The sequence below is a fragment of the Lithobates pipiens genome, unplaced genomic scaffold (genome assembly GCF_037356315.1).
Source record: "Lithobates pipiens isolate NorthernLeopardFrog02 unplaced genomic scaffold, aLitPip1_a1.2 Scaffold_18, whole genome shotgun sequence".
Classification (NCBI taxonomy): Eukaryota; Metazoa; Chordata; class Amphibia; order Anura; family Ranidae; genus Lithobates; species Lithobates pipiens.
In genome coordinates this window covers 193,072,978-193,086,912 of record NW_027507758.1, presented here as the reverse complement: position 1 = coordinate 193,086,912, position 13,935 = coordinate 193,072,978, and the positions used below count along the sequence as shown (strand labels likewise).

The 13,935-nt window shown below is 45.9% G+C and overlaps 1 protein-coding gene across 1 annotated transcript in view; it reads right to left on the bottom strand.

Annotated features, from left to right (window-relative positions):
• The window catches only part of RIOX1 (ribosomal oxygenase 1), a gene marked incomplete at its 5' end in the record, with an annotated part of 155,567 nt that overhangs the window by 21,050 nt on the left and 120,582 nt on the right, over window positions 1-13,935 (bottom strand). Inside the window, 1 exon segment of the mRNA XM_077486487.1 lies at window positions 12,910-13,009. Within this exon segment, the coding sequence (XP_077342613.1) occupies window positions 12,910-13,009 (100 nt within the window).

Sequence of the window (13,935 nt, the reverse complement as noted above, 5' to 3'; positions counted from 1 at the left end):
TATGGGGCCCTCCCGATTGTCCATATGGGCGATTGTGTAACATCGATTTACAGTGTTTTCCCAGGAGGGGGCTATTAGTTTTTGTTGGAGGAGGGCTTTATGGGGTTAGGTGTTGCTTATGCTATGCGTTTCTAATTTTATGTGTATTTTTGTTGGTCGTTAAATGGTGCAATCCTGGACCCCCATCCGATTCCAATGACCATATATATAGGGTTTGGCCCCCATTAAAATGATTAACTATAATGTAACACTAAGACATCAGATATATATCGGGAACCAAAAGAATATGCTGTCAATACAGCGATGTTACATAGTAGGTGAGGTTTAAAAAAAGACACAAGTCCATCAAGTCCAACCCAAGTGTGATTATATGTCAGTAATACATTGTATATCCCTGTATGTTGCGGTCGTTTCGGTGCCTAATAGTTTTTTAAACTATTGCTGCTCCCCGCTGAGACCAGTGCATGTGGAAGGGAATTTCACATCCTTGCCACTCTTACAGTAAAGAACCTTCTACGTCAGGGGTCTCAAACTGACGGTCCTCCAGAACTAAGTCCCATCATTCCTCTGCCTATGGGAGTTATGCTTGTAACTGTCAGCCTTGCAATGCCTGATGGGAAGTTTAGCTCTGCAACAGCTGGAGGGCCGTCAGTTTGAGACCTCTGCTCTGCGTAGTTTAAGGTTAAACCTCTTTTCTTCTCATTTTAATGAGTGGCCACATGTCTCATTAAACTCCCTTCCACAAAAAAAGTTTTATCCCTAATAACAGTATGGTATTTGTAAGTTGAAATCATATCCCCTCTCTAGCGTCTCTTCTCCAGAGAGAAAAGTTCAGTTCTCGCAACCTTTCCTCATAGCCAATATCCTCCAGACCCTTTCTTAGCTTAGTTTCCCTTTGTACTCGCTCCATTTCCAGTACATCCTTCCTGAGGACTGGTGCCCAGAACTGGACAACATACTCTAGGTGCAGCCAGACCAGAGTTTCGTAGAGCGGGAGAATTATCGTTTTATCTCTGGAGTTGATCCCCTTTTTAATACATGCCAATATTTTGTTTGCTTTGTTAGCAGCAGCTTGGCATTGCATGCCATTGCTGAGCCTATCATCTACTAGGACCTCTTTTTTATCCTAGATTCCCCCAGAGGTTCTCAACCCAGTGTATAGATTGCATTCATATTTTTGCCACCCAAATGCATTTTTTTAAATTTTTCTACAACAAACACATTTAAAATGGTCATCCAAAATTAGTCTCAATTCAAAACTCAACATGGTATTATGATCACTTCCCTAATAAGAGATCAAGGGAAATAGCAATAGGATTTGACAGGAATACACAATTTACATTGAAGGCTACAGAGTCTGACCGAGAAGGACAATATATATTTATTAAAGGATCACTATACACTATTAACTACACACCAGTAAATGTTTACTGCCTTAATAGATGACCTCCTTTCTTTTTGTAAAGGGTCCTTAAAGTTAGTGTAAAGTCTTGTAATTTTTTTAGTTAAAAATAACAAACATGTTATTCTTACCTGCTCTGTGCAGTGGATTTGCATAAAGCAGCCTGGATCCTCCTCTTCCTGGGTCCCTCTTCAGGGCTCCTGGCCCATCCCTCCTGTTGAGTAACCACACAGAAAGCAGCTTGTCATGTGGGGAACTGGGCCACAGCTCCTTGTGTCCATTCAGAAATAGAGCGGCAAGACGGCCCCGTGCCCTTTCTCTCCTCACTGGATGACTGACTGACACCAGCAGGAGCCAATGGCTGGACGCACACAAACAAACCAGTTCTTCCTGGATAATGCGATCACAAACACGAGGTGACGTCAGCGCGTCACTCCGTCCTACGCGTTCCGTAATAGGTTACTTCGTCCAGGGGATTTTTTTATTTTTTTATTTGTCACATTTGTTTATCCAATTGTTATAGTACTAGTTGGTAGTCTATATATGATATCTGGTGTGTTTTGGGTACTTACACCATTACTGTAGGCTGAAGTAGGGTTGGGTGTGCTTTCCGGTGGTAGATTCAGATTCACATGGCCTTTGAGTGGTTTCTTATGACCAGTGTAGTCTGACCCCATTTGGTAAGACAAGAAAATTATTTGGAATTCACGTTTTATTTCATTTAATTAAGTTTATAGGTGTAGTGCAATTCATAATTTCCTCATAAATGTATAGAGGCATTATATTCCAGACCAGTAGCTGAAGTATGAGAAAATGGGACCCTGTCGTGACTATTTGGCCTCTATAATGGGACACGACAGGGACGTCCACTCTCTCCATTGTTATTTGTGCTATCTCTATAACCCCCTCCTTTCTGTAATACGGGGCAAATCAAGATATCCAGGACATAGAAATAGCTGGGCAAGAACATTAGGTATCTGCATTTGCACGACATTATGTTTTATGTATCTAAGCCAAGACAGACACTAATAATTTAATGGAACTGAAAATATATAGGGTAATTTTAAATGTAAAGGTCAATGAAGAGAAGTCTGAAACATTAAACATCTCTGTTCACTTAGAGGAGAGTGGGGCCCCTCAACCCCTGTACTCTTTTAAATGGAAACAAAAGGGTTTGAAATATCTGGCCATAAACTTCAGCAACAGATTTATATCAGGATAATCATCTACCTCTCCTCAATAAAATCAAGTTGGACTTAAATGGTTATCCTACTGATAAGTTTTTTTGGCTGGGCAGAAGAAATGTGATTAAAATGGAGACTCGTCCTCTGTATATTTTTCAGGCACTCCCGATAAATATATAAGAGGGCTTATTTTAAAACTATTAGAGGACTGTTAAGGAAATTTATCTGGAAACAGAGGCGGAGGTGGAGTATAAAATGCTTGTTAGACTCAAGTTATCTTACCAGATTCTGAGAATCATTACAAAGTGGCAGTCCTGGCAAGAATAGTTGATTGGCGCATAGTGTCAGTGTTTAAAAAGTGGGTTCAATTATAGGATATAATCCTATGGAAGAGCGAGTTTGGGGTGGAAGAACTTGACTCGCCTGCACAGAGTCCTGACCTCAACCTGATAGAACACCTTTGGGTGAATTAGAGTGGAAACTGTAAGATGTGCCTTTTGGTCCACATCAGTGCCTGACCACACAAATGCGCTTCTGGAAGAATAGTCAAACATTCCCATGAACACACTCTTAAATCTTGTAGACAGCCTTCCTATAAGAGTTGAAGCTGTTCTAGCTGCAAAGGGTGGGTTAACGCAATATTGAACCCTGCGGACTAAGATGCCATTAAAGTTCATGTGCGTGTAAAGGCAAGCAACTACCCAATACTTTTGGTAATATAGTGTATATTGCTCCTTTGATAGGATCCTACGAGATACACCTTTTGCAAATGTTTGTCAATGTATTTATGTTGTGTTGTGTTTGAGACGTTAGTTTATTGGAAGAATACTGTATAGGCTTTTTTAAAGTAGTGTTTTATGCAATAGCATTTAAGAGAATCATCTACCTAATGTGAAACTTTGTGCTTGCTTTTTTTCTGCCCAGATAATCATTTCTGGGTCAAACTTGAGAGAAGCAATGTACAGGCGGGCAGCAGGGAAGGATATTGGGGGGTCAGCAGGGAAGAACACAAAAGGTCAAGCAGAGCAGAGTACACAGGGCAGCAGGGCACATTACAGTACCGGTTTCCCTCTAATGTTGTAGGATGCAGGGAAGTGACTAGAATAGTGCTGGTTGTGGTGCGCTGTTCCCCCGGGCCCCTCCCCCGACACCTGTTCATCCAATATGATCTACCTATCAGCTGCCTGCAACTGACAGGAAGATTGCTGTGGAACCCCTGAGGACCTCTCACAGAACCCTGGTTGAGAAACCCTGTTGTAGATCACCACTTTAGTCAAAGGGTTCTCCTTATTTTTTTTTTACTTAAAAGGACTTCTAGGGAGATTAGGCGTGAGCAATCCACCCATGCTATTTTTCAAAGCTGCACACATCAGTTAAATTGCTCTATGACAAAAGTATCAACTGTAACCAGATCTCTTCTAATAGCTCTAGACCAGTCAGCTAGGGTTTGACAGATTAAGGTGGTGACCAAGAAAGGTTGTCATGCAGGACCTGCCAAAAGAGAAAAAAGTTCTCAAAAGGGCCTCCAACCATTTGTCGGCAGGGTCCTTGAAAATAGATGCATCCTCCACCAAGATGGCAGATGCTTTGTTAAACTTGGACACTGCTGGATCCACAGAGGGGCAAGCCCGTCTTAAAGTCCTCCTCACAAGGCTGGTTTTTAAGAAGGTACAAATAGTTTGTCAGGATTTTTCCTGAACTGAGACCAGGGGATTATGAAGGCATCCAATGCCAGTGCTAGAGGACCCTTGGGCCTGGCCACAAACAGAGGCAACAATGTTGAATCTGGAGGCCAGCATATCCACATCCAGGGTTCCCCATCTCAAATGTATAAGGCTGAATAGCGCAGGGTGAAGGGCCAATTCCCCTTGGTTCAGGCAGTGATGGCAGGTAATCTGACTTCCATTTATCCACTTCAGGGATGTGGACAACAAAGATTGCTGGACAGTGTTTCTCTGTCCATGAGTTAATCTAGCTTGCTACCTTGAAAGCTGCATGACTCCTGGTACCCCCTTGGTGGTTGATTTAGGCCATAGTCATGGCATTGTCTCATTGCACCCTAACTGGGTGTCCTCTTACAAGGGGTGTGCAGTGAAGAAGAGCCAACCTTATCACCTTTAGCTCAATAATATTGATTGTGAGCCTGGCTTCCAGCTATGGCCATGCTCCCTGAATTATGTGCGACTGGAACTGGCAAAAAAAAAACGGCATCTGTGATTATCACTTTCTAGTGATATGGAGGGAATCACTTCCCCATTGCTAAACCTGGACTGGAGAGATCCACCAAGCTAGGGACTTCCTTGACTGGCTGGACAGGTGCATATGTAGGCTGACAGCATGCTCAGAGGATGCTCTAGGCTTTGTGAGGCTTAGGCATAACTTAGACATGAGGCCCCACTCACGTACATAAGGGAAAAAATAATTCAAGCAGTAAAATTGAATTGCATATTAAGAGTACTGGTGTCGGTGTCCTATTTCAAAGATGGTGCAAGTGCTGACATGCTCTCAGTACTGGTGTCGGGGCACTCCATCTCAGTGCAGTGTGCTCTCTCTAAGTCAGGCTTGTCCAAAGTCTGGCCCGCGGCCCACGATCCGGTTTTGAATGGCCCGCCTGGTTATTTAAACATGTATATCTTTTGTGGCCCCCAACGATCTTCCAGCGCCGGGGGCTACAAAAGATATATAGTCTGGCTGCCTCAGAGGGAAGATGCGGCGGGACGAGGGCCGTGCACACAGGAGGAGTATCTCCTGTTTACACGGCAGTCTCTGTAATAGGAAGTCCCGTCTCCGGCGCTGCCATTGGACAACGGTTCTGTCAATCAAAGGAGGCGGGACTTTCTGTTAACCACTTAAGGACCGCCGTATTGCCAATGTACGTCAACACAATGGCACAGGCAGGCACAAGCACGTACATGTACGTGCCTGCCTTCCAGCGGGTGGGGGGTCCGATCGGACCCCCTCCCGCTGGATACGGCGGTCCATTTCCCTCCGGGAGCGTTCCGTGATGAGGGGATGGCCGTTGGTTTTCGGCCACCCCCTCTGGCCACCCCCTCTGGATCTGGCCAATGAGAAGCTTCCTCCCACTGTGTATTGTTTACACAGGAAGGAGGAAGTGATGTCATTCTCCTCGGGGCGGTCTTTTTGACCGGACTACGAGAAGACACAAAGTAAGTGTGCACCAACACTACACTGACATGTAGGTACACACAGGCAGGCGCTAGGTACCCCGATATACTACCCAATAATGGTTTTAACCCCGATTGCTGCTAGTTAACCCTTTCACCCCCTTTTGCCAGTGTCACTAAGCGATCATTTTTCTGATCGCTGCATTAGTGTCGCTAGGTAGCTACCGTATATACTCGAGTATAGGCCGACCCGAATATAAGCCGAGGCCCCCAATTTACCCCCAAAAAACTGGAAAACTTATTGACTCGTGTATAAGCCGAGGGTGAGACATGGCTGTCCATCCCTGTGTGTGTGTCCGTCCATCCCTGTGTGTCCATCCATCCCTGTGTGTGTATCCATCCATCCATCCATCCCTGTGTGTGTGTGTGTGTGTGTGTGTGTATTCATCCATCCATCCATCCCTGTGTGTGTGTGTGTGTGTGTGTATCCATCCATCCATCCATCCCTGTGTGTGTGTGTGTATCCATCCATCCATCCATCCCTGTGTGTGTGTGTGTGTGTGTGTGTGTGTGTGTGTGTGTGTGTCCGTGCAGCCGTGTGTGTGTGTGTGTGTGTGTGTGTGTGTGTGTCCGTGCAGCCTTGTGTGTGTGTCCAGCCTACCTGTGTCCCAAGCCTCCGTCCCGAGCCGCCGTCGTCCCGAGCCTCCTCCGACCCGTGCCGTGCCTCCTCTGTCCCGTGCCTCCTCCGTCCCGTGCCGTGCCTCCTCCTTCCCGTGCCTCCTCCGTCCCGTGCCGTGCCTCCTCCGTCCCGTGCCTCCTCCGTCCCGTGCCGTGCCGATGGATCGCCGCTCTTCTCGGCGGCCATTCTACAATTCAAAATTCCGCCTCCGCCTGTGATAGGCGGAACACTCAATTTCCCAGCAGCCTGTGTTCCGCCTATCACGGACATCCTCTCATACTCGTCCGTAGTATGAGAATGAGCGGATGTCCGTGATAGGTGGAACACTGACTGCTGGGAAATTCAGTGTTCCGCCTATCACAGGCGGAGGCGGAGAAGGAGGCGCGGCTTTTAAATTTTAATGTCCGCCGTCTGTCTGCTCGATACGCTGATCGAGCAGTCAGACAGCGGTGACTCGAGTATAAGCCGAGGGGGCACTTTCAGCCTCAAAAAAGAGGCTGAAAATCTCGGCTTATACTCGAGTATATACGGTAGTTATTTTTTTAGGTTCACCGCCAGGTTTTTATAGCGCTAGGTACCCCGATATACTACCCAATTATGGTTTTAACCCCCTGATTGCCGCTAGTTAACCCTTTCACCCCCTTTTGCCAGTGTCACTAAGCGATAATTTTTCTGATCGCTGCATTAGTGTCGCTAGGTAGCTAGTTATTTTTTTAGGTTCACCGCCAGGTTTTTATAGCGCTAGGTACCCCCATATACTACCCAATTGCCCCTAGTTAACCCTTTCACCAGCGATCACAGTATAAGTGTCACTGGTGATGCTGGTTAGCCAGTTAGTTATTTAGGTTCCCCGTCAGGTTTTTATATAGCGCCAGGGACCCCCATATACTACCTAATAAAAATTTGAACCCCCTGATTGCCCCTAGTTAACCCTTTCACCACTGATCACCATATAAGTGTTACGGGTGACTCTGGTTAGTTTGTTTTTTATAGCATCAGGGCACCCACCATTCATTACCCAATAAAGGTTTAACCCCCTGATCACCCGGCGGGTGATATCAATTAGGTTTTAGGGTCAGGGTCTGCATCGCCCCAGGCAGCGCTAGGTTAGTGCCAGTACCGCTAACACCCATGCGCAAAGCATAAACCTCCCGTAGTGGTATAGAATCTGAACAGATCAATATCTGATCTGATCAGATCTATACTAGCGTCCCCAGCAGTTTAGGGTTCCAAAAAAACGCATTGTTAGCGGGATCAGCCCAGATATCTGCTAGCACCTGCGTTTTGCCCCTCTGCCCAGCCCACCCAAGTGCAGTATCGATCGATCACTGTCACTTACAAAACACTAAACACATAACTGCAGCGATCGCAGAGTCAGGCCTGATCCCTGCGATCGCTAACAGTTTTTTTGGTAGCATTTTATATTTAAATCCGGAAGGCAGTGCTTGGTTTTCGGGTGCCCGTACGTGGCTAGGCTCCCAAAAAGTCCCCCACATGTGGTATCCCCGTACTCGGGAGAAGCAGCAGAATTTATTTTGGGGTGTAATTTGACTTATGCCCATAGCATGTGTGAGCAATATATCATTTAGTGACAACTTTGTGCAAAAAAAAAAAAGTTTGTAATATTCCCGCAACTTGTGGCAAAATATAAAATATTCCATGGACTCAACATGCCTCTCAGTAAATAGCTTGGGGTGTCTACTTTCCAAAATGGGGTCATTTTGGGGGGTTTTGTGCTATTTTGGCATTTTATGGCCTTCGAAACTGTGATAGGTAGTGAGGAATAAAATCAAAAATTTACACCCTTAGAAATCCTGAAGGTGGTGATTGGTTTTCGGGGGGTGCTGTGCGCAACTAGACTCCCAAAAAGTCCCACACATGTGGTATCCCCATACTCGGGAGAAGCAGCAGAATGTATTTTGGGGTGTCATTTCACATATGCCCATGGCATGTGTGAGCAATATATCATTTAGTGACAACTTTTTGTAAAAAAAAAAAAATTTTTTTATTTTTTGTCATTATTCAATCCCTTGGGACAAAAAAAATAAATAAAAATATTCAATGGTCTCAACATGGCCCTCAGCAAATAGCTCCGGGTGTCTGCTTTCCAAAATGGGGTCATTTGGGGGGGTTTTGTGCCATCTTGGCATTTTATGGCCTTCAAAACTGTGATAAGTAGTGAGGAGTAAAATAAAAAAATGTATGCCCTTAGAAATCCTGAAGGCGGTGCTTGGATTTCGGGGTCCCGTACGCGGCTAGGCTCCCAAAAAGTCCCACACATGTGGTATCCCTGTACTCAGGAGAAGCAGCAGAATGTATTTTGGGGTGTCATTTCACATATGCCCATGGCATGTGTGAGCAATATATCATTTAGTGACAACTTTTTGTAAATTTTTTTTTTTTTTTTTGTCATTATTCAATCCCTTAGGACAAAAAAAATAAATATTCAATGGGCTCAACATACTCAATTTCCTTGGGGTGTCTACTTTCCAAAATGGGGTCATTTGGGGGGGTTTGTACTGCCCTGCCATTTTAGCACCTCAAGAAATGAGATAGGCAGTCATAAATTAAAAGCTGTGTAAATTCCAGAAAATGTACTCTAGTTTGTAGACGCTATAACTTTTGCGCAAACCAAAAAATATACGCTTATTGACATTTTTTTTACTAAAGACATGTGGCTGAATAAATGTTGCCCTCAATGTATGACTAAAATTTAGTTTATTCGATTTTTCTTATAACAAAAAGAAGAAAATATCTTCTTTTTTCAAAATTTTCGCTCTTTTTCCATTTATATCGCAAAAAATAAAAAATCGCAGAGGCAATCAAATACCATCAAAAGAAAGCTCTATTTGTGGGAAGAAAAGGACGCAAATTTCGTTTGGGTGCAATATTGCATGACCGCGCAATTACCAGTTAAAGCAGCGCAGTGCGAAATTGGAAAAAGACCTCTGGTCCTTAAGGTGTTTATTGGTCCGGGGCTGAAGTGGTTAAAGAGGCTGCTGTACAAACAGGAGATTCTCCTGTAGGATGTCTTTGGCGCCCGTCCTGCCCCCTCCAAGGCTGCACTGATGGAAATGGTGGGTGCATTCTTGGTAACTGTGGGGCTGCATTCCTAGCAATGGTGAGTGAATACCTGGCAATGGTGGGTCCGCAGATGGGCACTGACCCTTATTTTGCTTCACAGTTCTTTATTTAAAATTTTACTTTTTTTTCCCCCGAAACTCCCCTCTTAAAGTGAAGGTGCGTGCTATATACGCCAATAAACACAGTATATCCAAATAATACACCTGAGTTCATCTCTTCACCACACACAGCTACAAAGGCAAGAGAATAATTGTTGGGCAGTGTATTAGTGCTTGAATGAACACACTTAGACCAAATTTTAATGGCTCAAAGAATGTCAGGCAAAATGGTTCGGCCCTCACGCATGTTCATTTCATCAAATTTGGCTCTCTTCAAAAAAAGTTTGGACACCCCTGCTCCAAGTGCTGATGTCAGTGTACACTCTGCTAGTGCTGGTGTCAGGGCTCTTTCTCTCTCAGTGCTGGTGTCAGGGCTCTGTCTCTCTCAGTGCTGGTGTCAGGGCTCTGTCTCTCTCAGTGCTGGTGTCAGGGCTCTGTCTCTCTCAGTGCTGGTGTCAGGGCTCTGTCTCTCTCAGTGCTGGTGTCAGGGCTCTGTCTCTCTCAGTGCTGGTGTCAGGGCTCTGTCTCTCTCAGTGCTGGTGTCAGGGCTCTGTCTCTCTCAGTGCTGGTGTCAGGGCTCTGTCTCTCTCAGTGCTGGTGTCAGGGCTCTGTCTCTCTCAGTGCTGGTGTCAGGGCTCTGTCTCTCTCAGTGCTGGTGTCAGGGCTCTGTCTCTCTCAGTGCTGGTGTCAGGGCTCTGTCTCTCTCAGTGCTGGTGTCAGGGCTCTGTCTCTCTCAGTGCTGGTGTCAGGGCTCTGTCTCTCTCAGTGCTGTACTCACATATAGAGCTTCTTGAACTCAGTCTCATAGAAGAGAAGGGGCTGTGCGAAAATTTCAGCACCAAAGGGGTCTCAGCATCCCTGTTGGGCAGCAGTAGGTCCCCTCGGACTCCTCAGAGTGGAAGAACTCCTGGTGGGAGATAGCCACAGAGAAGCCAATCGTGAGCAGTGGTACACAGAATGAAGAGCGCCTTTCCCACCATGGCTGAGGATCGCATTGGACCGAGTTGGGACCTCCCAACCACCGCAGTGGAGCCCTGGATGCCTGGGGATGAAGGTGGAGTGGAGTCAGGTCAGGCGGATCCGGGTTGTCAATCACAGGCAGGCACAGGACTGAGCAGACCTGACTAAACCCCAGTCACATGCACACCTCCCCAGTCACATGTTGCATGCTCATCCCCCCATCGCATGCACACACTCCAGTCGCATGTACCCCCCAGTCGCATGCACACACGTCCCCCCAGTCGCATGCACATACGTCCCCCCAGTCGCATGCACACACATCCCCCCAGTCGCATGCACACACATCCCCCCAGTCGCATGTTCACCTCCTAGTGACATGCACACACCCCACAATCACATGCACACACACCCCAATCACGTTAACCCCCCCAGTGACATGTACACACCCCCCAATCATGTTAACCCCCCAGTGACATGCACACACCCCCAATCACGTTAACCTACCAGTGACATGCACACACCCCCAATCACATGTTAACCCCCCAGTGACATGAATTCACCCCCATTCACATTGTCACCCCACCAGTGACACACACAACCCCCAATCACATTGTCACCCCACCTAGTGACATACACACACCCCAATCACACTGTCACCCCACCTAGTGACATACACACACCCCCCAATCCCATGTTCACCCCCCCATAGTGACATGCACACACCCCCCAATCACACACGTTCACCCCCCAGTCACATGCACACACCCCCCAATCACACACATGTTCATCCCCCCAGTCACATTCACACTCCCCCCTCCCCCCTCCCATGTACCTCACACATAGAGGCTCTGTCCCCTTACAGCTAAGTCATTGCATTCTCAGCTCAGCAGTCAGTCAGTTGCACACAGACAGGCTACAGTGAGTGAACTGGAATTGTCTCCGTCTCCACCACAGAAGCCCCGTCCCGGAAGGATGGTGGACTCGCAATCCTGAGGAGGTGCCAGCCGTGCCCAGCCCTTGCACAAAATATCAGCTCAAGTGACGGACAGCATTTAATGGTGGGGAGGTGAGGGGCGGGGCAGTTGTCTGTCTCTGTCGGCTGTTCCAAAGGAGACTGGGCAGTGTGGTGTAATAGAGCAGAGAAGGAGGAGTAGGACTGTTTGCAAACTGAATGAGGTGGGCACGAAGCTCAGCTGCACTGACTGCACTAGGATTGATGCAGGAGGATAGCAGAGCGGGCAAACTAGGCAGCGGCGAGGCCTTAGGCCATCGCCATAATTAGAGAGCAGCCTCTGAGCATGCTTGTTCAATGCCAACAAGATGTTCTGTTGGAGAGGTCTCAAACGAAATAACAGCAGAGTAACAAACTAAAAGTGATTGTCTCCTCCTAAAAAGTGTAGCGCTGATGAAGTCCTTCTTGGGCCTTCATACAAAAGAGTCATGAAGTGCCTTCTTCGGAATTCTTTCTAAACTTACATTTGTGACTTGGATACAGATAATATGCAGCACCTCATATTTCCCCTTTAGGAAAATGAGCTTGGAGCACACTTATCTGCCCTCTCCTGGGATGCCCAAACACATTTCTGCTATTTACACAACATTGAATAGCCATGGCTGTCAACCATCTCCAACATGCAGCATTGGGAATAAGATCTTGCGACCTCTATCGATCTTGAGGACTAAGGAATCAAAAAGGATCAAAAAGCAAAATGCTCTTAACATAACTATCCTGGAATCAGGTTACAAAGTTTTTCTGAGGTGCTATTGGGTCCCTGCCACATAGCTAATCATAGTGATGCTTCAGGGGTTGTGGCGAACATGATGACACCCTCCAAGTCTGGTGGGTTTGTCCGAGATTGATTGCATTTTGGTCCAGTCTTTGGATTGCCGCCTAACCCAATTAGGGGGTGGGCAACTACATGGCACATGAGGTTTAATGTAGAAAAATTTAAAATAATGCATTTGGGTGGCAAACATATGAAATGCAATCTACTCACTAGGGGGTGAACCTCTGGGGGACTTTAGGATGGAAAAGTACCTGGGGGTCCTAGTAGATGATGGGCAGGTACAGGTGTTCCTGAATCTTAGTCATTGGCAAGCAAGGAGGGGTTGCTGCTTTAATAAAATACAGATCTGGTTCTACTGGTTTATCTACAAATGTGTATATTTAACAAAAAGAAAATATGTTACATCAATTCAAAAGTGCTTCAAGGTAAATGTTGCAACAAAGAACAAAATAAAATACTAAATTGAATATTGAAACAATGATTTGTTAAGTGAAATGACCTGCTTGTTGCAGTAGCACATAATGTGTGATAGAATTAATATTATCAGTCTGCGATTAAAGACATCGTACAAGCACACCGTACTGTGTTACCTCGGCATATATTTCAATGATCTTTGCCTCCTCCTTATGGTATATTCTGGAATTGTCAGTTGAATAATATAACAGGCAAGAGTCTCCTTCACTACACAACCTGAAGAAGAAAGATAATTTTTTATTATAAAGCGCCAACATATCCTGCAGCATACAAAGGATTAACAAATACAAAAAACATGAACATTGCCTAATAATTAAACTGAGTGACACTGCTAGTTGTGCATATATTTACTCTAAAATTAAACAAAATCCAAATACCATTATTGCTCTATTATGAGACCTTTGCTTTCATTTTTGCAACTCCCCTTTTTTTGATGAGCAGATGGGGCAATGAGTCTGTATTAATTCTGTGTACGAAAATGGATACTTTATTTTGTCTGCGTAATACCACTAACACCCAGAGAAAGGATGAGTGTCTTACCAGTTAAAGCTCAGCTCTGGGCAACTAAAAATATATAACATGCAATGGGGCTGTGCCCACACTGCAAGGGTTAAATCACTCACTTTTCCCACTCTGGCGATGGACTGTCCCTCCTCATAATCACATCAAATGTAGGGCTCATAGGGTGACGAGTGTGCCTGGGCACACCCTAACAATCCCTGCGTGTTAGTGTAGCCGCATACTGGCTGTCTCCCAAGATCTGCCCACTGGGCTGCTGTGAAATGTTGCATCCAAGAGTGTGTGTAGCCCACACTGCCCGTGAAACAGTTTCACATCAAGCAGATAGTGAGGCTTGCAAAAGCCGCTCATTGTGTGTGAAACTGGCCAGTATTGGAACTGCTTGCAGGGAGAGAGACCAGCTGTCAAAACTCAGCGGTGATGTGGGGACCAAACAGCTATCAAAACACCAGCGGATGGGGTCTGGGTGGGCCGCTATGTGTACATGGCTCCACCCCGTTCTTAAGCAGCCCAATCATTGGCTGGTGTTTAATAGCCGTTTAGTCCTGCCCATCCCCGACACTACTGCTAAGTTTTGACAGCTGGTCCCCCTGCAAGCAGTTACACACACCGAGTGGCTCTTA